Source organism: Mirounga angustirostris, unplaced genomic scaffold, assembly GCF_029215605.1.
Source record: "Mirounga angustirostris isolate CCGP_5_RB_7025 unplaced genomic scaffold, mMirAng1.0.hap1 SCAF_13, whole genome shotgun sequence".
Lineage (NCBI taxonomy): Eukaryota > Metazoa > Chordata > Mammalia > Carnivora > Phocidae > Mirounga > Mirounga angustirostris.
In genome coordinates, this window is record NW_026991721.1 from 94,946,319 (window position 1) to 94,971,859 (window position 25,541).

The 25,541-nt window shown below is 50.9% G+C and overlaps 4 protein-coding genes across 9 annotated transcripts in view; 2 read left to right on the forward strand and 2 right to left on the reverse strand.

Moving 5' to 3' along the window:
- Positions 1-13,225, forward strand: part of SLC37A4 (solute carrier family 37 member 4) — a 28,448-nt gene extending 15,223 nt beyond the window's left edge. Inside the window, exons 3-11 of one of the 4 annotated variants that reach the window (XM_064577358.1) lie at positions 4,881-5,223; positions 6,031-6,263; positions 6,571-6,814; positions 7,315-7,473; positions 7,723-7,808; positions 8,320-8,433; positions 8,649-8,714; positions 9,050-9,188; positions 12,978-13,225. In XM_064577358.1, coding sequence (XP_064433428.1) covers positions 5,076-5,223; positions 6,031-6,263; positions 6,571-6,814; positions 7,315-7,473; positions 7,723-7,808; positions 8,320-8,433; positions 8,649-8,714; positions 9,050-9,188; positions 12,978-13,048 — 1,260 coding nt within the window. In that variant the 5' untranslated portion in view covers positions 4,881-5,075 and the 3' untranslated portion in view covers positions 13,049-13,225. Of the gene's footprint in view, positions 1-3,357; positions 3,692-4,880; positions 5,224-6,030; positions 6,264-6,570; positions 6,815-7,314; positions 7,474-7,722; positions 7,809-8,319; positions 8,434-8,648; positions 8,715-9,049; positions 9,189-9,318; positions 10,525-12,977 lie in introns of those variants that run through there. The other 3 variants (XM_064577356.1, XM_045894872.3, XM_064577357.1) reach the window with 3 other exon arrangements.
- TRAPPC4 (trafficking protein particle complex subunit 4) lies at positions 10,678-13,826 on the reverse strand. Of its 2 annotated transcripts, XM_045894875.3 has the most exons (5): positions 13,570-13,826; positions 13,220-13,394; positions 12,277-12,380; positions 11,511-11,637; positions 10,678-11,022 (listed from the first exon to the last, which is right to left on the reverse strand). In XM_045894875.3, the coding sequence occupies exons 1-5, from the start codon at positions 13,742-13,744 to the stop codon at positions 10,944-10,946; spliced, it is 660 nt and encodes a 219-aa protein (XP_045750831.1). In that variant the 5' UTR covers positions 13,745-13,826; the 3' UTR covers positions 10,678-10,943. The 2 variants fall into 2 exon arrangements, with proteins under 2 accessions (XP_045750831.1, XP_054368235.1); XM_054512260.2 differs by lacking the exon at positions 13,570-13,826 and having other exon boundaries at positions 12,277-12,489; positions 13,220-13,353.
- Positions 13,827-14,090: 264 nt separating this feature from the next.
- RPS25 (ribosomal protein S25) lies at positions 14,091-16,672 on the forward strand. The gene is made up of 5 exons (XM_045894876.3): positions 14,091-14,241; positions 14,439-14,534; positions 15,065-15,248; positions 16,428-16,527; positions 16,623-16,672. The coding sequence occupies exons 1-4, from the start codon at positions 14,239-14,241 to the stop codon at positions 16,520-16,522; spliced, it is 378 nt and encodes a 125-aa protein (XP_045750832.1). The 5' UTR covers positions 14,091-14,238; the 3' UTR covers positions 16,523-16,527; positions 16,623-16,672.
- Positions 16,580-23,181, reverse strand: CENATAC (centrosomal AT-AC splicing factor). 2 transcript variants are annotated; one of them, XM_045894874.3, is made up of 11 exons: positions 22,989-23,181; positions 22,709-22,872; positions 22,206-22,304; positions 20,144-20,210; positions 20,010-20,060; positions 19,620-19,684; positions 19,368-19,473; positions 18,391-18,421; positions 17,137-17,226; positions 16,927-17,059; positions 16,580-16,842 (listed from the first exon to the last, which is right to left on the reverse strand). In XM_045894874.3, exons 1-11 carry the CDS (start codon positions 23,106-23,108, stop codon positions 16,770-16,772), a joined length of 999 nt encoding a protein of 332 aa, XP_045750830.1. In that variant the 5' UTR covers positions 23,109-23,181; the 3' UTR covers positions 16,580-16,769. The 2 variants fall into 2 exon arrangements, with proteins under 2 accessions (XP_045750830.1, XP_045750829.1); XM_045894873.3 differs by having other exon boundaries at positions 20,010-20,072.
- Positions 23,182-25,541: the final 2,360 nt, after the last annotated feature.

Below are 25,541 nucleotides of genomic sequence, written 5' to 3' on the forward strand. Positions count from 1 at the left end.
GCTCAGTCATTAAGCGTCTGCCTTCAGCTCAGGTCATGATCCCAGGCTCCTGGGATCAAGCCCCACATCGGGCTCCCTGCTCCGCGGGAAGCCTGCTTCTCCCTCTCCCACTCTCCCTGCTTGTGTTCCCTCTCTCTCGGTGTCTCTCTCTGTCAAATAAATAAATAAAATCTTTAAAAAAGGGGGGTGAAGGGGAAACCATTACTCTTACTAATTTCAACTCTTGAGTACACGTCTTTTGTAAGGTATTAAAGTACTTCTGGAAGTACAGTGGTTGCCCCCAAGGAAACACATCTATGCAGTTGTTTGAGCTGCAAGTTGAATTAGCCTCTTCTTTCATGGAACACCAGTTTTACTGGAAAGAACACCTGAGAAACAAGCTATGGTTATTGGGACTCGGGTATTTGGCAGACATTTTCTCCAAAATGTACACAGTGATCCCATCACTTCAAGGAAAACAACTGACAGTATTTGTTGCCAAAAACAAAATTTGAGCTTGATGGCTTCCTACTCTTTTAACGCTTTTCCAATAAAACCAGTGGTGATATTACCAAATATCATTTTTGGGGGGTATTGTGTAATGAAATACATTAACATTGGGAAGATCTGCATAATTCAGTGAACCAACCATTTCCAAATGACCAACACATGATGTTAAAAAAATCATGCATGCGGGGCGCCTGGGTGGCTCAGTCGTTGAGCATCCAGCTCCTGATTTCGGCTCAGGTCATGATCTCGGGGTCATGAGATCAAGTCCCACGTGGGGCTCTGTGCTGGGCGTGAAGCCTGCTTGGGATTCTCTTTCTCTCCCTCTGCCTCTCCCCCTCACTGCACGCGCACACACACTCTTTAAAAAAAAATCATGCATGTGTAAAATATCCATTTTTGGTGCAAGATAGACCAATAGATTTTAACTTATTAGAATATGAAAACTTCATTGACTTAGTTTCAGATTACACATTGCAGCCAATCTTTAAGAAACTACCACTTGGGGCGCCTGGGTGGCTCAGCTGGTTAGGCGACTGCCTTCAGCTCGGGTCATGATCCTGGAGTCTCTGGATCGAGTCCCGCATCAGGCTCCCTGCTCAGCGGGGAGTCTGCTTCTCCCTCTGACCCTCCCCCGTCTCATGTGCTCTCTCTCATTCTCTCTCTCTCAAATAAATAAATAAATAAAAATCTAAAAATAAAAAAAAAAAAGAAACTACCACTTGTCCAGCTTAGTGTAGTATCAAAAAAGAATATTCACAAATACCTGGAAAGCCTATAAAACTCCTCCTCCCTTTCCAACTATGTATCTGTGTGAGGCTCTATCTTCATGTACTTCAACCAAAACAGCAGAGGCAGCAGCCTGAATGCAGAAGCAGATGTGAGAATAAGTGGTCTTTTAAAGCAGAAGTTAAAGTGATTTGCAAAAATGTAAAACAATCTCACTATTCTCATAGATTCTTTAAATATCATTATTTTTCATTAAAAATGTTATTTACATCGATATCCTAGAAGGTTTATTAGTATCGCTTTAAAATGTATTCATAAGTAAGTACTTTTTAACTCTATCAGTTTTGGGGCACCTGGGTGGCTCAGATGGTTAAGCATCTGCCTTCGGCTCAGGTCATGATCCCAGGGTCCTGGGATCGAGCCCCACATCGGGCTCCTGGCTTAGTGGGGAACCTGCTTATCCCTCTGCCTCTCCCCCTGCTCGTGCTCTCTCTCTCTCTGTGTCTTGAATGAATAAATAAAATCTTTAAAAATCTTTAAAAATAAATAAATCTCTCAGTTTTGATGATGTGAAAAATATCCATAGATATGGGCGCCTGGGTGGCTCAGTCGGTTAAGCCTCTACTTTCAGCTCAGGTCATGATCCCGCAGTCCTGGGATGAGCCCCATGGAGCTCCTTACTCAGCAGGGAGCCTCCTTCTCCTTCTCCCTCTGTCTACAACTCTGCCTACTTGTGCTCTCTCTCTGTTAAATAAATAAATAAAATCTTTAAAAAAAATAAAATAAAACTGATTTTTTTAAAACGTAATACGTAACCAAAGTTAACTTTCTTCCTAAAGCCTAAATAAGGAGAAAGCAGTTTCCCATTAAAAAAAAAGGAAAAAGTCTTTTATGACTTTAATAATTTTCAATAGTCTAAAAACATTTTTTTTTTTTTAATTTAAAAAAGAGTGTAGGTCAAGGCACCTGGCTGGCTCAGTCATTAAGCATCTGCCCAAGATCCTCATCTGGGAGGCTAAATGCTTTACTCCTGTGCGGATGGGAATCCCTGACATCATTTATCATTTCAGGTACCCAGACAGAAATGAGGAAAAACGTTGATCACGCTCACAGTTCTCATCAGAATCCAATCAAGTATTGTAGGTTGAGAGTAGTTACCATAATACTTTAGTGTTTTATAATTCTGTTTTAAAATCTTTCATGGGGCCTCCTGGAGTGACACTGGGCTTTTGGCAGATTGCAGGCTTCTCCTCCCTTCCCTGACCACCTTCCCAATTTAAAACATCTTTGCTGTCAACTTTGGAACACTTACAATTCTTTCAGCAATTCTCCAGCAGTCTCTATGAAAGCAATTATCTAAATTTTCTTAATTCTTATCTAAATCTTCTACTGAGGGGTGCCTGGTCGATTCAGTTGGTGCAGCATGTGACTCTTGGTCTCTGGGTTGTGAGTTCAAGCCCCATGTTGGGTGTAGACATTATTTTTAAAATTACAATATTAAAAAAAAAATCTTCTACTGAGTCCTCACAACAAACCTATGAGATTTATAAGAAACTGGGGCTCATAGAGATTATTACCCAAGTGACATTGTTAAAATGTAGTGGGTCTGGGATTAGAATTTAAGGTTTATTTCTGGCCAGGTACTTTAAACACTCTATTATATCTTTTTTTTATTATTATTATGTTATGTCAATCACCATACATTACATCATTAGTTTTTGATGTAGTGTTCCATGATTCATTGTTTGCGTATAACACCCAGTGCTCCATGCAGAACGTGCCCTCTATAATACCCATCACCAGGCTAACCCATCCTCCCACCCCCCTCCCCTCTAAAACCCTCAGTTTGTTTTATCTTAACCCGGTTCACAACATTGTGATTTCAAGTTAAATGTTCATATTGTGCTTATGGGGACTGCCTTAATTTCTTTTTTTTTTTTTTAAGATTTATTATTTATTTATTTGACACAGAGAGACACAGCGAGAGAGGGAACACAAGCAGGGGGGAGCGGGAGTGGGAGAAGCAGGCTTCCTGCCGAGCAGGGAGCCCGATCCGGGGCTCGATCCCAGGACCCCGGGATCATGACCTGAGCGGAAGGCAGCCGCTTTTAACGACTGAGCCACCCAGGCGCTCCGGGACTGCCTTAATTTCTTACAGAAAAGACTGTGCTCTCTACAAGAGCTTTCTCAGACTGTGAATAACGCGGGAACAGTGATTGGTAGCGGGAAGCACTCACTAAAAACGGATTTGTTGAACCCCACCAGTTAAGAAGGGAACATACGAATGCAGCCCCTAAGGGGCGCTGTCCTCGCCCAAGGACCTGTACCGCCCGCAGGGCGAAGACTAAGCGCCGAGGGGTGGACTTGGCTCTCAGCCAGCAATGAGCTGGCGGAGGCCCCGCCCCCAGCGCACGCGCATGCGCCAGGGGGCCCCGCCGCCCCGCTCTATCCTACTCCGGCTCCCGCCGGCGTTCAGGTAGCCGGCTGAATGCGGGGGAGGGGCGCCGCCCGAAGGCGGGGTTGGAGGGGGAGTCTCGGGTGTTTGGGCTCCTTTGTTAGAGCCCCAACAAAGGTTGCCCTAACTTCCGATACAAACCAGAGCTGTTCCTGCAGCTGCCCCTTCCCGGGTGGGGGGCAGTTCCTGGGTCTGGGGGCCTCCTAGGTGCTGCCCGTGACCAGCACGGACCTGCTGCTTTTTGTCGCACCGGTTCGGTGTCTCCGCACCTCTCCAGCTCCCGCACCCGTGGGCTTCCAGCCCGAGTCGGGTGACCCGGGTAGCTTGAGGACACGGGGCTGGGCAGGTGCCGAGAGCCTGCGCCTGGCCCCATCGTGCCGGGCTGAGCCACTCGGAGCCTCCGGGAGACTCCGTGCGGCCGCCTGCTCCGCTCGCGCGTACGCCTTCTGCTCCAGTTGCTTTCCCAACTGAGCGGAAAAGCCGGGGGCGTGTTGCCGGGGCCCTGGGAAGAGGGCTGGCTCGACATTGCCGCCTGAAGTCCGCGGGGTGCACCTTCCCGCCCACGGGCCGTGCTGTCACCGACCCTGCAGCCCCCAGCCGGCCAGAGGGCACCCCATCCTGTCGTTACAGGGTAAAGGGACCAGAGACCGCTGAGTGGCCCCCACCACGACCCCAGCCTTTAGGGGGCCTTTTAGCGCAACCCAGGGCCTGCAAAGGGGAAGTTTCTCCTGCTTACAGGTCTGCAACTATCCATAAACAGTTACACCCCAATGTGTGCTGAGCATTGGGAGTTACTTGAGTCAGTCCTAAGACTTGGGAGTCGGGCTGTTGGGGGTATGTGTCTAATTGAGTGTGTGTGTGGAAACTAACCCAGCACCTAGTGCCATGCTTGGCACCCAGTAAGCCCTCCCCAAACTTCGTGGCTGAATGAATGAGAAGGCAGGTGACTGAGGGAGCAGGGCTAGAGAGGGCATCTCTGCTTATCCCACCCCTGCCTCCCCTGGGCTCTGCAGACAAAAGTAATTAGGTCGAGCCTTTAATCACAGCTGGTTTCACAGGTGGGCAGACAAGGAAAAGCGGAGAAAAGCAGAAGTTCTGGGGACACAGCATGCTGGCTGGTGCTGGGTCACGGGCAGTGCCTCCCTCCGGGACCCCCTCCAGCCCCCACCGCTTCCCCCTCAGTAATCGGCTGTTTTCTTGTCTCCCTCAGGACACTGGGTTCCCTACAAGCTGCCCCAGGCTTAATGATTGTCCAGAAGGTGGCTATAAAGGGAGCCTGGGAGGCTGGGTGGAGGAGGGAGCAGAAAAAGCCCAACTCAGCAGATTGGGGCACTGAGAGAGCCACCGGCAGGAGCTGTGGCCAGAGGCTCCGAGTCCCCACCAGTGGGGCCTGCTCCCTTCCACCATGGCGGCCCAAGGCTACGGCTTCTACCGCGCTGTGATCTTCTCAGCCATGTTTGGAGGCTACAGCCTGTACTACTTCAATCGCAAGACCTTCTCCTTTGTCATGCCGTCGTTGGTGGAGGAGATCCCTCTGGACAAGGATGACTTGGGTGAGCCCTGGAAGGCAGGGGCGTGGGCCCTGGGACCCAGGACTAGTAGGACAAGTTGGGTGTCTGTGGCAGTGTGGAGGGTCTGTGCACAGCAGAGGACAGGGAGCGGCCTGCAGGTGCGGCCTGAACGGACTGACCGTGTACCTGTGGAAGGGCGAAGAACTAGGCGTGTGCTCTCTGTGTGCCTGAGGAGCGCTGCTCATCTGATGTGTCTTTGTGGGCCTGTGAGCCACGAGTGCCCCCAGAGGCATGGCTTATTCTGAGTGTGTTTAGGGGCACTCTGAGCACAGTTTCCACACTGCGTGGGGGCATGCTAAGACCGCGGGGTGCGTCTGGGGAGTTGGCAAAATAACTTCATGTGGCCCACCAGGTGACATTTTAGGAGGAAGAAGGCCCTTGACTCCACTTCTAAGCTCTTCACCCCATGTTCAGAGGTGGGGCAACAGAACTTCCAGAAGCCCTGGGTTGGCATCCAGTGTGAGGGGGAAATGTCATCAGGCCTTTGTAAATCCCAGGGAGGGCGGCTGCCCTGTTCTCCCTTCTTGCCTCCTGACAGCTGCAGATGGACCTCCCCAGGAGGCTGAAAAGTCATGGGTCAGCCTGGGGCTAGCGCTGGTGGTGAGGAGGAGCGGGGCCCCGTGATTCCAGCGCAGGCTCTTCCTAGCTGCCTGGGAGGGAACCTGTCTCACCCTGCCGGGCACCCCTACACACATGACCCCATGCCTTCCTCCATGCCTCCTGTGCCTTTGCCCCGGCCCCTGACTCCCCAGGTGTCCTGCTTCCTGCTCTCTCCCCCCACCCCTGCAGGGCTCATCACCAGCAGCCAGTCGGCAGCCTACGCCATCAGCAAGTTTGTGAGCGGGGTGCTGTCCGACCAGATGAGTGCTCGCTGGCTCTTCTCTTTGGGGCTGTTCCTGGTTGGCGTGGTCAATGTAGCGTTTTCCTGGAGCTCCATGGTCCCCGTCTTTGCTGCTCTGTGGTTCCTCAATGGCCTGGCACAGGGGCTGGGCTGGCCTCCGTGTGGGAAGATCCTGCGGAAGGTGAGTGTCTGCTTCCGGGGAGCTGCTTTAGACTAGCACAGAGGATGCCTAAGGAGCATGTGGGAGTACCAGCACCCCCATCCCAGAGCAGGTTCCTTGGGAGCTCCAGTCTGGCTCCTATTGCTTGTCAAGATATTTTAGGAGCTAAACATGGTGGGATCAGGTGGCAGATGAGGGCACTGGCCCTACCAAGTAGAAGCGCCCTCTTCCTCACCCCTGTAACGTGAGCTCCTAGGTCTGCCCCACCTGACCCTCACCTTCAGCGTGTTTAACGTGGGGACCTACTCTGTCCCCCTCTGCCCCACAGTGGTTCGAGCCATCTCAGTTTGGCACTTGGTGGGCCATTCTGTCCACAAGCATGAACCTGGCCGGAGCGCTGGGCCCCATCCTGGCGACCACCCTCGCCCAGAGCTACCACTGGCGCGGCACGCTGGCCCTGTCCGGGGCCCTCGGTGTGGTTGTCTCCTTCCTCTGCCTCCTGCTCATCCACAACGAGCCTGCCGACGTGGGACTCCGAAACTTGGACCCCACCCCCGCCAAGGGCAAGAAGGGTGAGCCCCCACCCAAGCTGATCATGGGGCCTGATTCATTCATCGTTCATCGGGCAGACTCACTGAGGACTGGCTGGATGCCTGGCCCTGGGCTAGCCAATGGCTGTAGGGAGAGGGGCGGTGATGGCGAGTTGGTAGGGAGTAAATAAAACTCCGTTCCAAGAGACACGTAAGTACCAGACAAGTGGCAGAGGCAACAAATGCTGTGACTCACGTTATATCCTGGTCCTTCCTCACGGCAGAGCCAGACTTCCCGCTCCTGGACAGCATCCTAAGCTTAAGTGGCTTAGGTCTTAAGCTTAAGCTTAAGCTTAAGTCTCATTTGCTGAGACTTGTGGTGGAGCGGATAGGGCAGAGCGGTGGCTGGAAGGGTACCTTCCTGCTGGTCCCTGGCTATGTGGATGGACTCTGGCCCTGTGGCTGGTTAATGAGTGGTGGGGGCTCAGTCGGGGCAGAACAGCAAGAGCAGAGCCTGAGGCCTGGCCTCCTCCTGCCCCCAGGCTCCTTGGAGGAGGAGAGTACCTTGCAGGAGCTGCTGCTGTCCCCCTACCTGTGGGTGCTCTCCATTGGCTACCTCGTGGTATTTGGAGTAAAGACCTGCTGTACCGACTGGGGCCAGTTCTTCCTTATCCAGGAGAAAGGACAGTCAGTCCTCGTGGGTAAGATGAGTGTTGGAGCAGGGGGGCGCCTAGGGAGCAGGAATCAATTAAAGGGATGGGAAATTGAGGCCCAGCTTCTCTTTATCCCTTTCTTCCTTCCCTGAGGCCAGGCACCACCCAGACAGCTGTGGCCGGTCACCCTGGGGACCCTGTACCTCTCTGGGTTACAGCCAGTCTGGGACAACCCTAGTGTGTTTAACACCCTTCCACCCCTCCTTTCCCTCTTCCCACCACAACTCCCTACGCCAGGTAGCTCCTACATGAGTGCGCTGGAGGTTGGGGGCCTTATAGGCAGCATTGCAGCTGGCTACCTGTCAGACCGGGCCATGGCAAAGGTGAGCGCGCAGAAGGGACAGGAAGGAGGAGGGTCCCTTTAAATCTCCCCAGCATGACCGGGACAGGCACCAGAGAGGCGGGAGCTCTGGGGCAACAGGCAGGTTGGCATATGGGTGGGGGGAGGTTGGAATGATTCCAGGCTACTCTCACTTGCTGAGGGTGTGGAGGCAAGGTAAGGCTCCTGGGGAAAGGGTTTTAACGGATGTCAAGGAGAGCTAGAATTTCTCTCAGCCTGGCAGTGGGCTTCTCTACAGCCCCAGGGCAACTGGGGTTGAGGAGAGGCTAGGTGCAGCTTGCCAGCATATGTCCCCACGGTGGAGGAGGGGATGTGGTGGAGTTTGGCCTCAGAATATAATGAGCAGGTCCCAGGGCCTCCCAGAGCTGCCCCGGGCCAAGAACTGTGGTGGGATTGCCAAAGACCTGTCAGCAGAAGCCCTGCCGTGTCAGAGTCCAGAGGCGGAGGTTCTCTGCTGCTTTTAGGGCCTGACATTGCTGGGCCTGTATCCACAGGCAAGGCTGTCCATCTACGGGAACCCCCGCCACGGCCTGTTGCTGTTCATGATGGCTGGCATGACCGTGTCCATGTACCTCTTCCGGGTAACTGTGAGCAGTGACTCCCCCAAGGTAAATGAGGCGGGCCTGGCCCACCGCCGGCACAAGGATGAGAGAGCAAGGGCCACTGACTGTCAGGCTCCCTGTCCCTGGCTCCACCCTGGCCCAGGCCTTTCTCTGCCTCTCAGATTTCCCTTTCTAGTTCTGGTTTATCTCGTGTCCTCTGTACTTTGGTGCTCCTCCTGGACCTGGGGCCCGGTTTTCTTCTCTTCCCTGTGCTCCTCTAGGATGTTGCTTTCTGGACTTCAGCTCTTCACCCACTTGCTGAGCTCACAGGCTTTACGGAGCATGAGGTGCCTTATCTGTGGTTTTCCTCCTGGTTTGTCTCCCCCTGTCCTACCCTGTCTGCCTTGCCCTAGCATCAGTTCTGAGAGAGCGCATCTAACTGGGAGGGATGGCTTCTGTCGCTCCTTCACCTACCCACCCAGGCCCTCAGGTTGGCTCAGTGTGGCCCCACTCCTCTAGCTTGGCCTTGTCAGTTTTATCAGGAAGCGGGATGAGGGTGGTCACTTACTGTCTCCTTACTACAATCATCTGTTCCCAGGGCCAAGCATTTTTCTCCCCTCTGGCAGTGGTAGGTAGGTAGGCTTTCTCAGACTCTAAATGCTACCCTGCACCGTCCTTGCAGCTCTGGATCCTGGTGTTGGGAGCTGCGTTTGGTTTCTCTTCTTACGGTCCCATTGCCTTGTTCGGAGTTATAGCCAATGAGTGCGCCCCTCCCAACTTGTGCGGCACCTCCCACGCCATTGTGGGACTCATGGCCAATGGTAAGTGGTGCCCTCCAGAGTGTCTACCTCTCCCCCACTGTGCCTCGCACATAGGCTAGCTAGAGGCTGGGGCCAGCCCCACTGACTCTAGCCTCCCAAGTGACCCGGGCTCTCCCCTCCTCCTTGGCAGTGGGCGGCTTTCTGGCTGGGCTGCCCTTCAGCACCATTGCCAAGCACTATACCTGGAGCACAGCCTTCTGGGTGGCTGAAGTGATCTGTGCGGTCAGCACCGCTGCCTTCTTTCTCCTACGAAACATCCGCACCAAGATGGGCCGAGTGCCCAAGAAGGCTGAGTGAAGAGTACAGGCTCCAGTGCATCCTCTCCCACCTGTGGCCTTCCCCTTGCACGGGGCTGCGGGGAGAGGGGGGCAGAGAGAAAGAAAGGGGGGCTGCTCCGGCTAGCATTGAACCTTTGATTTCCTCTTGTGCGCCTTTCCCCTCGCCCAGGTGGTGCTGGAAGTTACCAGTGGCTAATGAGGTCCCAGCTCCCCATCCTGTGTTCCATTTAAAAGGCAACTTTTGTTCTTGGACTCCACTAGCTCCTATTTCCTGCCTTCAAACAGGAAAGCCTTGCAGTCAGGGAGTCCCCTAAACCCTTCTTCCCCTGCTGGGCCCTCCCACACCATCGCCAGTAGAGTGAGGCTCCTCCTGCCGCGGCAGGGTACCAGGGACCCATGATTGCTGCCCTAAGGCCTCTTAGCACTGGCAACGGCTATTGCCAATACCTTCGATTCCAAGGGGAGAGGAGGCCATCACGCTCACCAGTACCCTGTGGGGACGGCGGGGGGCATGGGGTGTGGGTGGGAGGGAGGAGGACTTGACACAGATTAAAACTAGATTTGATACTAAATACTATCAGGGAGTCATTCTTTCCAAAGGGGTACTACAAGCCAGAGACTGCTTTCTTTGGAAAATATTCTCTTGATACCCCAAAAGGGGCAAACTTCATCTCCTTGGGATGGGAAACCTGACATGGACTCCTTCAAGTTTATGGCTCCTTTGCCTTCAATTGCATTAATTCAATGATCATTTTACAGATGAAGCACTGGGTTTCTGGCAGATGTAACTGGAGGAAGGCAGTGTAACAGTGGCTCCCGGAGAGTGTAGTCAGAGAGCCTGGCTTAAAACTCAGGTGCTTAGTAACTAGCTCTGAGACTCTGAGGCAGAGAGTCTGTACTTTGGTAAATCTATTGTCCGTAACAGAATGCATCCCAAGATTAGGGTGAGGGTTAAGTTAAATAAAGCAGTAAAACCTGGCTGTAAACACCTGATAAATACCCCACCGTCATCACCACTGCCACCACCACCTTAGAAGTCAGCAATTCTGGAACTAGACCCAAGGCTCCTGACTCAAAGCCCCATGCTCATTCTTCAGTGAACAATTACTTGTTTTCTACTAGAACGTATCTCATCTTCCCAGAATTCCCTGATCATTCCTGTCTCCCCACCAGAGCCTCTTCCCCCCAAACCATTAATGAGGATAGCGAACACAGATCAAAGGAATGTTTATTAAGCATTTATGGGCCTACTCCCTCCATAAATAAACCTGTACAGAGTTGGGAAGTAGGCTCACGGTAGATACAGGAGGGCAGAGAGCATGGCATTAAGGCTCGGGGATCGGTACATGTCATCAGGCTCAGCACCCTCCCATTTTCAAGTACACTAACGAGGCTGCAGGGATCTCCACTGGAGTGGATACAGCAGGATCCCTGCTGTAGGATCTCTCAAATTTGGGGGATCCATTGTGGGCTCAGCCTATGACCCAGGTCCGAAAGTTCCAGCCTTCTCTGCCACCTCCAGGGCTAACTTCAGGTTCTGGTCAAACAGCTCACACCTAGGCCAGACCCAAGAGGCACAAATGAGGACAAAGTGTGAGGTCTCAGACTCTCCTCCCCATCCTTGGGTGCCGAGGTAGAGCCAGGGGAAACTTGCTTGAAGGACATGAATGACAAGAAAAATCTTTGGTTTCTCAAAATAGCAAGAAAAGACTAGCTCACTTTTGTTTTATTTAAAAGTAACTCTTCGGGCGCCTGGGTGGCTCAGTTGGTTAAGCAACTGCCTTCGGCTGGGGTCATGATCCTGGAGTCCCGGGATCGAGTCCCGCATCGGGCTCCCTGCTCGGCAAGGAGTCTGCTTCTCCCTCTGACCCTCCTCCCTCTCATGCTCTCTGTCTCCCATTCTCTCTCTCACAAACAAATAAAATCTTAAAAAAATTTTTTAAAAAGTAACTCTTCTTATCCTTTTGAAAAATGAACTCGGGGAAGAGCACAAAGGGAGGGGCAAGGACGCTTTGACCAGTATCTGGGGAGGGAGACCGCCTACCTGATGGGCATTTCCAGGGAATAGAATGGATTCTTGAGGGCAAAGTCTGAGTAGATCTCGTAAATCTTTCGTAGAAGAGAATCTATTCCAGCTTGCCTAGGATCTGCCAGCACCACAAACTTGATCCCTGGAGAAGGACCAAGAATGGTTACAAGAGGGTACAGAATGCAGCAAATAACATCATCCTGTGTGCATATGGCATTTTCATAAGCCCATTTTTATTTTTATCCTTAATGCTCCATAAAGCAGGAAGAGCAAAACTGAATCTGTAAGATCAGAGCAGGGAAGTGACTTTGTCACATCACGCAACTGATTGAGACCACGCTTTGACATCTAGCTCTGTCACTTAATTCCTAATCTTGTGGTCCCTCAGCAGCAAGTGCCAGGCAGCGGGCAGACTCAGGCAGTTTTCAATCATCCCCATTAAGGGAGTGAGGCAGTGACACGACCCAAAGGTCATTTCCGTTTGGCATTCAGGTTTCATTTCGAAACACACCTTCTGAAACGTGTGCAACATGAGATACCATTACGGGGAGTTTTATCTGCACACAGGATCCCCAGGGCTGAGCATTCTGGGTGGCGTGGACAAAACTGGCATCAGGTTAAATACTGGCTTTCGATTCACAAAACAAATAGACGTATGTGTCTGTGCAACTGTCCCAGGAAAAGTTAACCACCACCCCCTTGCTTACCAAAGCTGTCTTTGGTCAGTCCCTTTCCCCAACCTGCCCCTCTGCATCCCTTTGGCCTATCTGGAGACGCCTACCTGTCAGTGTCTGGAAGCAGTGCAGTTTGAACGTGTCGGTCTCCAGCATCTCAATGCCTGAGCTGCCCTGTTCTGGAGACAGCTGGGAACCGATTGCGAACAGCCTATTTGCAAAGGAGGTAAGGTTGGGAATGCACCCCGCTGTTTTGAGGGAGGAGTGCTTCTCAAACTTTTCCACTGAAGCGACCCTCTCTGCTGAGTTCACATGACACCCTGAGAGGTCAGAACAGGCCGTGTCAATTGCCCAGCAGCAACAGCACCGAACTTTCTTTAAAATTCATTTGAGCTCTGCATGTATTTTACACTCCTACTTTGCCTTAAAACATTTTACATGGAGGGGTGCCTGGGTGGCTCAGTCCTTAAGCGTCTGCCTTCCGCTCAGGTCATGATCCCAGGGTCCTGGGATGGAGCCCCGCATCGGGCTCCCTGCTCTGCGGGAAGCCTGCTTCTCTCTCTCCCACTCCCCCTGCTTGTGTTCCCTCTCTCGCTGTCTCTCTCTCGGTCAAATAAATAAATAAATAAAATCTTAAAAGAAAAAACAAACCCATTTTACATTGAGAACTTTGGGTAAAATTACCACTGGGAATGCGTGCCATGGTTACTTACCCCACAGCTACGATTACCCAGCACACCTTCTACTATCGTTGAGAATGGGAAAAGGTCTTAAGGATCATTTAATTCAGTTACCTTACTTTATTTAGAAACTAAAGCTGAGGGAAGAGAAGTTGACTTGTGCAAGGCCACACCACTGCCGGTATTACCTAAAACCTAGTCATCGGGATTAGTTCTTTTTCTTTCACAACTGCAAGAACTGACGATTTAAGGGAGGCGAAGAAAGATAAAGCACGGCCGCTCAGGAGACTTCCCGCAGAACCACACTAATCCAGCCGGCCCAAGGGCCAAGTGCAGGCCCACAGGCCCTAGGAAGGGCTGGGGGACTTACGAGTGGAACATGGAGGCCAGCATGAGCTTCTCATTGGAGGTGAGGCGGGGTCGGCCGAATCGAATGGACACCGGGTAATTGGCAGGGTTGCCCAAGTACTCCAGCACCTCTTTCCCATCGGCCGTGTACTTGCCGTTCACGTCCACGCCATTGATGGCCAGCACTGCGTGTCCCACTGCAGAGGTGAAGCTAAGGGTCAACGAAGCCCCAGCGTGGGGATTCCGCCGAAGGGACTAGCGACCCGGCCTCACCCACCTCTCCCTTCTCCCTCCGCGCCCTCCCCAGCCCCGCAGAGACACCAGCCCACGGCGCAGCTCCGGGCCCGCCCCTCGGACGCAAGCCTAGCCCACCGCGGATGCCGTCGCGCTGGCCGAAGGCGACCAGCACACGCTCGTCGTGCAGCTTCAGCAGCAGATCAAGGGGGTAACTGAAAGTTTTCTCAGCCTCGGCCCGGGGCGCGTAGCTGTCCAACTGGTAGATGAGGCCGCCAGCTTTGTTCACCACATACACACTAAAAATCGCCATTGCGGCCGCCGCGGCTCCGAAGACGCGGATTGGGCTTGTTCCTGGCGGCCCCGCCCCGGAACCGCAGCCGTGGGACCCGCCCCCCGCCCCCTCTTCCCCGCCCCGAGCGCGCTGGTTGCGGCGCCTGCGCACTTGAAGCACCACGCTTAGCGGGGTCGCCGGGGTCGTTGCGGGGCCTGGCTGATTGTTTTCTGTCTCTCGTTTCCAGGGCCAGGGAATACAACGTGTGGCTGCCTCACAACTAGCCGCAAAGCCCAATAAGTCGCGGGCAGGGTCCGGGGAGCGCGGCTCGGGAACGACTGCCCCGTCGCTGCGCCCCGCTCCCCGCGGCACGAGGGGGCCGGGCCTCCGGCCTTCCTCCGCGGGCTCCGCCCCTTGCCCCGGAAGCGCTCGCTGCGGGTGGAGGCTTCTGGGCCGGTGGGGGAGCGGTGCTTCCTTTCTGTCCGACATCTTAGGGAGGCTGCAGGGGTTGACGCTGCTCTCCCAGCTTCGCTATGGTGAGCTCTTGGGGGTGGGGAGCCGGGCGGTGCTGGGGCGCAGTTGAGGCGGCACCGGACGGAGGGCCCCGATCCGCCCGGCCGCTGCTTCAGGCGGGCGGGCGGGGGGATGGCTTCATCCATGTGCTCCGGTGGTGGGGTCAGGGCGGTGCGGGGCTGCCTTGTGACCTGGCTGCGTTCTGCCTTTTTCTCTACAGCCGCCCAAGGATGACAAGAAGAAGAAAGATGCCGGAAAGTCGGCCAAGAAAGACAAAGACCCAGTGAACAAATCTGGGGGCAAGGCCAAAAAGAAGGTAGGAGTGAGCCGCCCCTCCAGGAATGGGGAGTACTGGGGACGCCGGACCCATGTGGTTGTGGTAATAAGTGACCTGTAGAGCAAATGGCTTTTAAGGTTGTGCGGTCTAGAGTCCGATTGTTGGAGCTTGTGGTCTCATCACCGTTGTGTTTTTTTGGGAAGAATAGGGTGGTACGCACTACTTAGAAGTTAAACGAGTGTATATTCTGATGTTTAGCACATGACATTTTAATTGGTGTCGTGGGGTTCAGCCTATATCCGAAATTCGCATAGACTTTTCCCCCCCAGTCTAACGCATCTTTGACGCCGTTAATGGCAACTAGGCTTCCTTGTATTTTGTGTCCTCGTTTCAAATGACTTGAATCTTAGTTTGTAGAGTTTCTGTAAATTCTGAATTCCACGGGAACGGCCACCCTTGCAGTATAGCACCACGGCTGTGGAAGAGAGTTCTCGGACACAGGTTGTTTGGGGAGGGAGGGAGTGATTTCTTCCAGGAGCACTGACTTTCCTTTTCCTTTTGGTGAGCAGAAGTGGTCCAAAGGCAAAGTTCGGGACAAGCTCAATAATCTGGTCTTGTTTGACAAAGCGACATACGACAAACTCTGTAAGGAAGTTCCCAACTATAAGCTTATAACTCCAGCTGTTGTCTCTGAGAGACTGAAGATTCGAGGTTCCCTGGCCAGGGCAGCCCTTCAGGAGCTCCTTAGTAAAGGTGAGAGGAGTGTGTTGTACTGGTGTGGTTTTTTTACACGTTAAATTGGCCTGCCCGTATTAGCCATCCTAAATGGTTTTTTGTCTTTTTTTGTTTTTTAAGATTATTTATTTATTTATTTGACAGAGACAGGGAAGGAACACAAGCGGGGGGGGGGGGGGGGGGGCCTAGATCCCAAGACCTGACTGAGCCACCCAGGGGCCCCCATCTTAAATATTTTTACTGGAATTTCCTAAAATAGGCACAGGCTGACCACTGGTTGTAATATTCTAACATCCTAGAGTAGACCCCAAACCAGGGTTCTTGGCCATTTTTGTCCCATGGACCCCTATGTCATCGGTGAAGCCTCGGGATCCCTTGTTTTCAAATAATTTCATTTTAAAGAATTATGGAAGAAACCCAATGATGTTGAAATGTGGCTATGAAAATAGTAAAGCATTTTTTACTTGAGTATTTTTAAAATTTTGTGGTGGATCTAGTTACCATAATTTCATATTAGTATACATGAGTAAATATTTTAAGCCCTCTGTAGTGTCTAATGTGGAAATATAGTGACTTTTAAGTTAAAGCGCTATGAGGGTAACCATCCCAACAGCAGGTAGTGGGCCCCTCATGTAGAAAGAATAAGTAGGGCGCCTGGGTGGCTCAGTTGGTTAAGCGACTGCCTTTGGCTCAGGTCATGATCCTGGAGTCCTGGGATCGAGTCCCGCATCGGGCTCCCTGCTCAGCAAGGAGCCTGCTTCTCCCTCTGACCCTCCCCCTTCTCATGTGCTCTCTCTCTCGTTCTCTCTGTCTCAAATAAACAAATAAATAAAATTTAAAAAAAAAATAAGTAAAATTAGATTATCACCAAGAAATGTAGGGATGTGGGGCGCCTGGGTGGCTCAGTTGTTAAGCGTCTGCCTTCGGCTCGGGTCATGATCCCAGGGTCCTGGGATCGAGCCCCGCATCAGGCTCCCTGCTCAGTGGGAAGCCTGCTTCTCCCTCTCCCACTCCCCCTGCTTGTGTTCCTTCTCTCGCTGTCTCTCTCTCTCTGTCAAATAAATAAAATCTTAAAAAAGAAAAAGAAATGTAGGGATGTTTCCCTTTGTTATTAAACTCTCATGCTCAAATTCAGTATTTCTAGCGTCTATGAAGTATTTCATAGTACTGCGTGAAAACCTTATTTTTTCTCTCTAGGACTTATTAAACTGGTTTCAAAGCACAGAGCTCAAGTAATTTACACCAGAAACACCAAGGGTGGAGATGCCCCAGCTGCTGGTGAAGATGCATGAACAAGGTAAACAAGAACCCAGGGGCCCACAGAGTAGAAAGTATACATCCCACTTACATAAGGCTCTGCAATTCTGATTCTTTTATTTTTATTTTTTGCAGATCCTACCAACTGTACATTTTGGAAAATAAAACTTTATTAAATCAAATAAGCGGGTATGTCTCTTTCCTAGGAAAAGTAGTTAACAGAAAATAATAGGTATGGGTTTGTTGACTTGTCGTTACGCCTTATAGTGGTTGGAAAAGTTATCAGGAAACAATTGGCTTTTTTTCTTTATGTGACTGTTTGTTCCTTGCTGCAGCTTCCGTTTTGAATTGATGTCTGAAAGGAAATGAAGGGTTAGCAGGATGAAGGCTGACCTCTCCAAAGGGGTAGTGGTTTGGAGTCCTGGCACTGTAGGTGTACCTGGATTGCCAGCGGCGTCCGTTATTCCAGACCCGGCCAAAAGAGGGCAGCCAGCCTACGCTGGTGCTGGAGCTGTGATCAAAGTTGGCCCCAACTCTGTCTGGGGGGAGTTTCTTCAATTTCTGTTTTTCCTCTACAAAGAAGTAAACTTTTTAAACAGTTTTGAGTAGGAAAATTTTAGAGAATCCATTCTTGAATTTGTTTACTTACTTTCTTTAATAAATTCTTCATAGGATGGTCCTATTTGTTGGTTTACAGAGCTGTGTTCCTCATCCTGGACCATCCAGGGAGGTGTAGCACCTGGAAAAGACCCATTAAGCAGGAATGAAGGCACTCTTCCAAGTTTCAGGCTACTGTGAAACATGCCCTAGCTATAAACTCTTACCTAATTGACAACTGGAAATGTTCAAAAGCAAAACCCAGGAATTCTGGGCCATGGGAAGTTGAGGGCCCTGGGCTAATTTAAAGCAACATTACCTTAACGTGTGATATGCTGTACTGGTATTTAACAGCTTTGTTGACGCATAACTGACCTGCAACTGCACACATGTAAAGTGTGTAACTCGAAAAGCTTTTGAGTGAAACCATCACAATCAAGATACTAAACATCACCACTATGTATCGTTCTGCCCCTTTAAAGTACTTCCTGCACCTCTCTGTACCTTTTCCCAGCCCCAGGCAACCATAGATATGCTTCTGTTAATCTAATTTGCATTTGCTGGTATGTACTTTTTTAGGTCTGGCTTCTAATAGTTGAGATTTATCTATGCTGCACTTAACAGTAGTTACTTCTTTGTTGAGCACTGCTCTGTTCCTTCGTTGAGGCATATTTGGATTGTTTTCAGTTTCAGTTTGAGGGTACTGCAACTAAAGCTGTGACCATCTGGTGTGCAAGCCTTTGTGCAGACATGTTTGCTTTTCTCCTGCAGTGTCTGGATCATAATGGTGGGTGTGTGTTTAGCTTCCTAAATCCCTGAACTGTTTCTCCAATTGGTTCTGCCATTTTACATTCCCACCAGCAGTTTATGAATGTTTCTTCACGTACACAGTCTTTAATTTTAGCCACTCTGATGAACATCTTTTTATATGCCTCTACTGAGTTTTGAGAGTTCTTTATATATTCAAGATACAGGTCCTTGATCAGATAGCACTTTATCATAATCAACTTTATTCTTTAAAAAATTAATCGGGGTGCCTGAGGGGCATAGTCGGTTCAGTGTCCGTCTTTAAGAGATTTATTTCAGAGCGGGGGGAGGGGGGCAAAAGAAGGGAGAGAGAATCTTAAGCAGACTCCGTGCTGAGCATGGAGCCTGTTGTGGGGCTCAATCTCACGACCCCCAGATCAGACCTGAGCTGAAACCCAAGAGTTGAACGCTGAACTGACTGTGCCACCCAGGTGCCCCTAAAATAAATACTTAAAATAATTACCTCTTACCATCTGAGAAACACTGCCCTGGGCCTTACCTGAGTGGATGTTACCAATTCCTGGTGTATCCTGTAGTTGGAAATGGGGGAGGGGGGAGAAATCCCAGATAAGAAACTGATGACACTATGTTCCTAGCTAGAAAAAGGACAAGCCACAGCGGGGGGGTGGAAGCACCACAGTGGTGTTCTGTGCCTTGGCTGGTGTTAAATTTTAAGAGCACAGATAACTGAAAGAGTCCTGTCCCTCAAAAGACACACGGTCTCAGTAATGAAGATGTCCAAAAACAGAGTGCCTACTAGGTGCCACGTAAGCAAAACCCTTTCCTCATAGGGCAGTATGTATCGTAGGGGAAAAGATTTAAGCATAAATTTACACAGATTACATTTACAGCTTTTTACATGGTCCCATGTACATTTACAACAGGCGACCTGTTCACATAAGCCTTCCATAAAAAGGTGACCTTTGAGCTAGGCTGAAGAAAGGCCTATTATTTAAGGCAATGGCAATGACACGTGCAAAAAACACAAGACAGTATGGCTGGAGTATACAGGACATCGGGTGAGGCAGTCACTTTCTGTGTTCAGGACAGGATTGCAGGGGGGATAGAAACTTCCAGAAAAGTGATGGAGGACATCTAGCCAGGAGGTAAAATAGGCCTACTCATCGACAGGATGTAGGAGATGAAAGAGGAGGAAATAACTCCACAGTTGGGGAAATCTAGGGATGGTAGGGGTTAGCCTCAGGTGCCTGTGGGATATTTACAAATGTCCTAAATTGAGCAGGAACTGGGGGTTCTGCAGAGGATGAGCGGTAGGAGTTGGCACTCCTTAGTGGCAGTGGGGGCAACGGGCAGATGTGATCACTGGAGGGTGAGGAAAGAGGTCTGAGAAAACACTGGAGCGGTGCAGCAAGACACAAGAGCCCAATGGCCAGAATAGGTACAAAACCCAGGAGAGATGGGTGTCCTGGGAATTGAGGGGGCACTGGCCCTTCCTAAATGGCTTATCCATTGTACCTGATGGCCAATGAATGTCAAAGGTTGTCCTGTCTCCATCCAGTCAAGTGCTGGGGCGGGTGGCAGGTCCAAGTACGAAGGCTGCTGTGAGGTGGAAGCCACTAGACTGAAAAAGACAAGCAGGAGCCAGGCTGGCAGATGAGGTCCTTGAACCATGAGGATAGCAGAGATGAACTTTTCCCATTTTCCAGCCAAAAAGTTACAGAATGCTCTAACAGGCCAAACTCTCAAGAGATTCCTTAGCAATTTTACCTGTTAGTCCCTTTCCAGCTTCCAAATGCTGAAGAGCCTTCTTCTGGGTCTGGCACTGCCTGAGGCTGAGTTTGATTCAGGAAAAATAAATGTGTCTTGGATGCTTAAGAGTCTGCCTAGGCCATGCTCCCACCCTCCAGTAGGAAACAAATTGGTATACTGGCCTATGGTACTGCCCATCTTGCAAACTTCCCTCCCTCCCAGCTCTGCCCACATCGCCACTGACAAGGCCTGCCCCCTGGCAGACAGGTAAGGGAATTCAAGCCGAGCAGATGAAGCATGGAGTCCATGAGTTCTTTTAGAAGAGCTGGTAGGTGAAATGCTGGACCTGGGAGAACCAGGGATCAAGTGGATTTGGATACTGCTCTGGCTCCTCCGAGGGACACCAACCTCTAAGACGGACCGAACCAGCTCCTGCCGGCTTTGCTCCACCTCACGGATCTGAGCTGCCATCTGTGAGGGAGAGGCTGCTTAGCTACACACAAGGTCATGGGGCTGGGTCCTTCAGTGGCCTTTTAACTCACCTCTTTGATCACCTCATCTTCCTTTTCCTCGTAGGTATCCAAACCTTTCACCATGGATTTCTTGAATCTAAAAAGAAGGGCAAGTCAGCCAAGAACCCCAGTCCCTGCCAGTTATGAAAACATCTTCAAAAGATCATTTTTTCTTCAAATTTTGGATAATTTCAAAATCAAAATAGAACAATAAACACCCATGTACCTTTCACCCAGATTCACTGTTAACATTCTGCCATACTGGCTCTTCTCTACTATGCACAAATCAGAAATGGGCTTTAGAACATCATGAGACTCACACTTGTTTTATCCTACAATACACACAGAAAGGTATCAGAAAAATACTAATACTACCATCGACAATAAAACTACTAAGCAAAGCTCAGGATTCCTCCACAGTACTTTAGTCCTTGGAAAATATCCTAAGGGTATACAGTCAGAACTGTGTGTTCAAGTTACTTGAATTCTTACTCTTTGTGATTGTTATCAATTTGATATATAGCTACGATAATTTGTCATTGTTTGCAATCAGTTTTAGGATTTTTTTCCTGGTAAAACACACGTAGGGGAATGGCTCTACCACAGTGCCCTGGCAGCCTTGCACCTATTTGGCCAAAGCCTAGAACCCCAGCATCAGAATCCTGGCTGAGCACCTGTGTGATGCTCCTGGAACACAAGAGGAAAGGAGCTGCTGTGGGGCCATCTCCCACTTGCCTCCTTGTCTCCCCCCCCCCCCCCCACACCCCCCGGCTGTCATGAGAGTTTCTTATCACCTCCCAGGTTCCAATGTAGTATGCAGCTTTCTGCCCACCGCTCTCAGATTAGAGCTGCAGGCCACACTGGGCTCCCCAGAAGCAGGGTGTCACATTGCAGTTAGCTAGCCCTTTTTGTTTCAGAGTGGTCCTTCTTGGTGGGTGGGACAAGGACCTGGGAAGCTGGCACTTCAGGTTTATTCTCTTTGCTATGTAAGTAATAACCTGTCTAAATCTAAAAGTGGCTCGTGGTACCTTTACCAAATCAGTCAGACTTGGCTTTGCCTTGTGCGTGCGAGCTTTAAATTTATAAGGTTCAAAAGTCAAAACTGGGGCACCTGGGTGGCTCAGTTGGTTAAGTGCCTTCGGCTCAGGTCATGATCCCAGCACATGCTAGGATCGAGCCTGGTGTCAGGCTCCCTCTCCCTCTGCCACTCCCCCTGCTCGTGCTAGCTTTCTCTCTCTATATATAAATAAAATCTTAAAAAAAAAAAAAAAACTAATAAAAAGCTCAAAGAGTCCATCCTCATAATTCTCAATTATGACTTTTTCTGCTAAACTATTCTTTATTCCCACCACACACCATTTGGAGCTGGGCCAGGGTGTAAGGAGTGAGTGCTTTTTGGCCTCAGTTCCCCATTTCCCACCCAGTCTGAACCACAGATTTGAAGACAAGGTAGTAGGATTTGGGCATTTCTCAGCATTCCCTCATTATTCTCCACACTGAGTAGGAAACAATAATAGATGTCATGGGCTTTTCTGTAATTTTGGTTCCCGGATCCCCTTGGGTTCCATTCCCCACAATCTCAATATTGTCCCAATAAAAGTTGTGTGAGGCTGTGTCCTTTTCCTGAAGCAGTCAGCACTCACGCCCACTCTGTGCTGACCAGCTTACTGCACTCCAGTTTCTCAGGGTCCTCTAGAGGCTAGTTAAAATAGAGTCTAAAACTTCCAAGTGGGCACTGGGTGAGTACCAGTTGCTTGCACACACTATAAAAAGCCTCTTTTACTCCTAAAGGACCTTAATATTCTCTGTATCACACATTTAAATAATCGATTATAGACAACTTTTATTATATACAGTTCTCTATTTGCTAAATGCATTGTAAATCCCATCCCCCAACTAGATACAAACCTTTAAAGGACTGTGTCATAGTTCTTTTGTGTCCAGTATAGTGCCTAGAATAATGAGTGCTATGAAGACAACAGATACTTAAGAAGGCCCTACTGAACTTTCCAATTAGCGAAAGCTCCAGTACCTGACACAGACCCAGAGAAGCCCCATTCTGTTATTTCATCTCTCATAATCAGTGACTTACCGTGTATAGTCCTGGGGGGAGATCAGAAACTTCTCTTTCATTTGGAACTCAGCCTTGTTCTCCCACCAGAATCTGTTGGTTGCTTTCTTGTGCTCTGGGCTGAGAATGAACGGATAATCTCAATGACAGATTACAGAATATTCCTCAGACATCTAGGCATTAGATAAGTAATGCACACTGACATCTGGGTTTCTGCCTCTGGGCAAGGCTGAGCGAATACTGTTACTAGTCTTCCAGATGTCCAGTCTCCCTCTTCCAATAAAAACGGGAGAATCTGAGAGCAGATGATGGGAGGTAACCGTGAGCCAGCCGCCCAGCCGCTCCACTACCACCCGGACCATGGCAGCCCTAAGCCCTCCACCCCTCAAGGATGCCATGCCTGTAAGCTGACTCGACCCACCCAAACCACAAAAGCGTTCCTCCTCTCACTCACCCCAACCCCCCCCCCCCCCCACGCACCAGTATGCGAAAGTGCTGGATGAGGCTCCCAGGCCGGATCTCACCTGGCCAGATGCTCCAGCAGCCCCCCGTGCAGCACGGTCAGGTCTCCGTGGCTCAGGTGTTTCCGCACCTCACAGCCGCAGCACGGGCACCAGCAGCGCCGCTCGTGCTCGGGCACGTAGCGCTCCACCTGAGCGGCGCGGGTGGCCTTGCGGGCGGCCTCTACCTGCGGCGGAGAGGGTACCCGCTGGAACCCCCACGTCCCACCCTCGCGCCCTCCCTGCACTGCCGGCATCCCCCACCCCAGGCCGTCCGCGACCCCTTCCCGCCTCCCGGCCGCACCTGGGGCAGGAGCCGCTCCAAAGCCGCCTTCAGCTGCCGCTGGTGCTTGCGACTGTAGACGTGTCCGCGACCACAGAAGAAGGTCTGGCGGCACAGGGGGCAACGCTGCGCCGGCGCCATGGGCCCGGGACTGGGTGTCCGCGACGCGCAGCGGCTCTTTCGCCATCCGGTGACCCCTGACCCCTCGGGGGCGGGGCGAACCCAGCGGTCCCCGCGGCCCCCAGCGGCGGGCAGGCGCCACTGCAGACCCATCTGCGGCTGCGCGAGTCCCTCCGGGCTCTCTGCAGACGTGCGCAGCCAGCCGTCACCGCGCTTCCCAGATGCTGTCTACCGAAAGTGGCAGCACCGCTGTGCGCATGCGCGGGAAGGAGCGCGCGCCACAGTTAGGTGCCGCTGCAGGACCACAAGCCGCACGCATGTCGGGGCATTGACATGGACCCGCATCAGGCAGTGGAACAGATTGTAATAGTATTGTAGGGTGCTCACTGTGTCTAGAGAGAGCTTCACATTAACTGCCTCACTTAATCCTCACAATAGCCCTATGTGGCGTACTATTATTGCCGGTATTTTACAGGTGGGGAAACTGAGGCACGGGGCGGCAGTAACCGTGTGGAAGTTTGCACAGGCGTGAAGCATCGGAGGCAGCACCTCTGGTGCTCTTCAGTTCCGGCTGGCGGTAAGGAACGCATGCTGCAGGCGGCCTTCATCTGAGACTGAATCACAGCCATACTCCCAGGGGATGTTCTGAGCAGTGGTTACTGCGAAGCTGTGAAGGGGAAGCTATAAAAAGGGTGCAGAGTCATTGCTGAGGGTTAATAGACATTTTTATTCTGCAAACTTGCTCATCCAGTGGAATTTTCTTTTTTTTTTTTTTAAGATTTTATTTATCCATTTCAGAGAGAGAGAGAGAGCAAGAGCAGGAACACAAGCAGAGGGAGATGGAGAAGCAGGCTCCCCGCCGAGCAGGGAGCCCGATGTGGGGCTCGATCCCAGGACCTGGAATCATGACCTGAGCCAAAGGCAGATGCTTAACGACTGAGCCACCCAGGCGCCCCATGGAATTTTCATTCTTTACAAGCTACTTTTGCTAGAATGAACAGCTTTCTGTCTATCCTGCTCCCCTAAGCCTTAGGGCCTAAGGTAAATTGCTCCCTTACACAGCTGAAATCCCCAGGCTCTGATCTCTACCCTAGAGCACCCCAAAAAAGCCCAGGGCCCAGCCCAGACCTTACTTACAGGATGTGCCTGACAGAACTCACACAGAGTCACAAATTTCACTTAGATTTGTTACCAGTACTGGTGCATTAACCTGGATGGGCTACAATGTCTGTGGGTGTACATACAGTCAACTATACATAATTCAGGCCCAGAAAGTAGCCAGACTCCCCTTCAGATCTTGACCTCCTCTTGGAGCTTCCCAGTAGACTCAGGCCTCTGTCAGATGTGACTCATTTTGAAGATCCCCCAACACTCAATTCCTTGACCTCCCATCATTTCCCTGGCAGGGTCAATCCTAGACCTTGTCTGCCCAAAATTGCTCCTTCTTTAAATTCAAACTCTGAAGTTGTATTCTGACCACCATCTTCCATCCTCCCATGTGGCTTAGTTTCCATCTTGTCTTTAACTGCAGGAAGACCTCCAGTCTTGAAGATGAGTACTCTTACCCATTCACTCAGAAAACTATTCAGCACCTACCAGCTGCTTTGTTCTAGGTTCTCAAAGTGTGGCCTTCAGGTCAGCAGCATCAGCGTCTGGAAGCTTATTAGAAATGCAAATTCTGGGCGCCTGGGTGGCTCAGTTGGTTAAGCGACTGCCTTCGGCTCAGGTCATGATCCTGGAGTCCCGGGATCGAGTCCCGCATCGGGCTCCCTGCTCGGCGGGGAGTCTGCTTCTCCCTCTGACCCTCCTCCCTCTCATGCTCTCTGTCTCCCATTCTCTCTCTCTCAAATAAATAAATAAAATCTTAAAAAAAAAAAAAAAGAAATGCAAATTCTTGGGCCCCACCACAGACCTACTGAATCAGAAACTCTAGAGTGGGGCCCAGCAATCTATGGTTTAATGAGCCCTTCAGGTGATTCTAATGCTCAATCAAGTTTGAAAATTAGTGGTCTAGGTCTTAGGTCCTCTTGGCTTCGCTGGATCCCAACATCGTTCCCACTACGCTCTCATGGCAGCCTACACTTCACTTCACCTTCCCAGACCTCTCATTTTATCAAACCCCAAATGCAGATCAACACAGCCATCTGTTTCCCTCATTTGTTCCCAAGCTGCTTAGAGTAGTCTACACTGCTTCAACTTCTACTAACTTCTTAGCCCTCTGCAATTTTGCTTTTGAAACTGCTTCCCTAAAGTTCTCCACCACGGAGTGTTCATTCAGTTGCAACTGAACTTGACTTGTGTGAAATGGAACTCAACATCTTCCGCTTGAGAACATCCCCTATTTTCATCCTCCCAGGGAATACCACCAAGCTAAAGCCTGGAGTTTTGGGGAGAGTTATCTTTGACACCTGCTTTTACTCAGTCCCCATATTCACCCTGTTCAAGTTGTCTTAC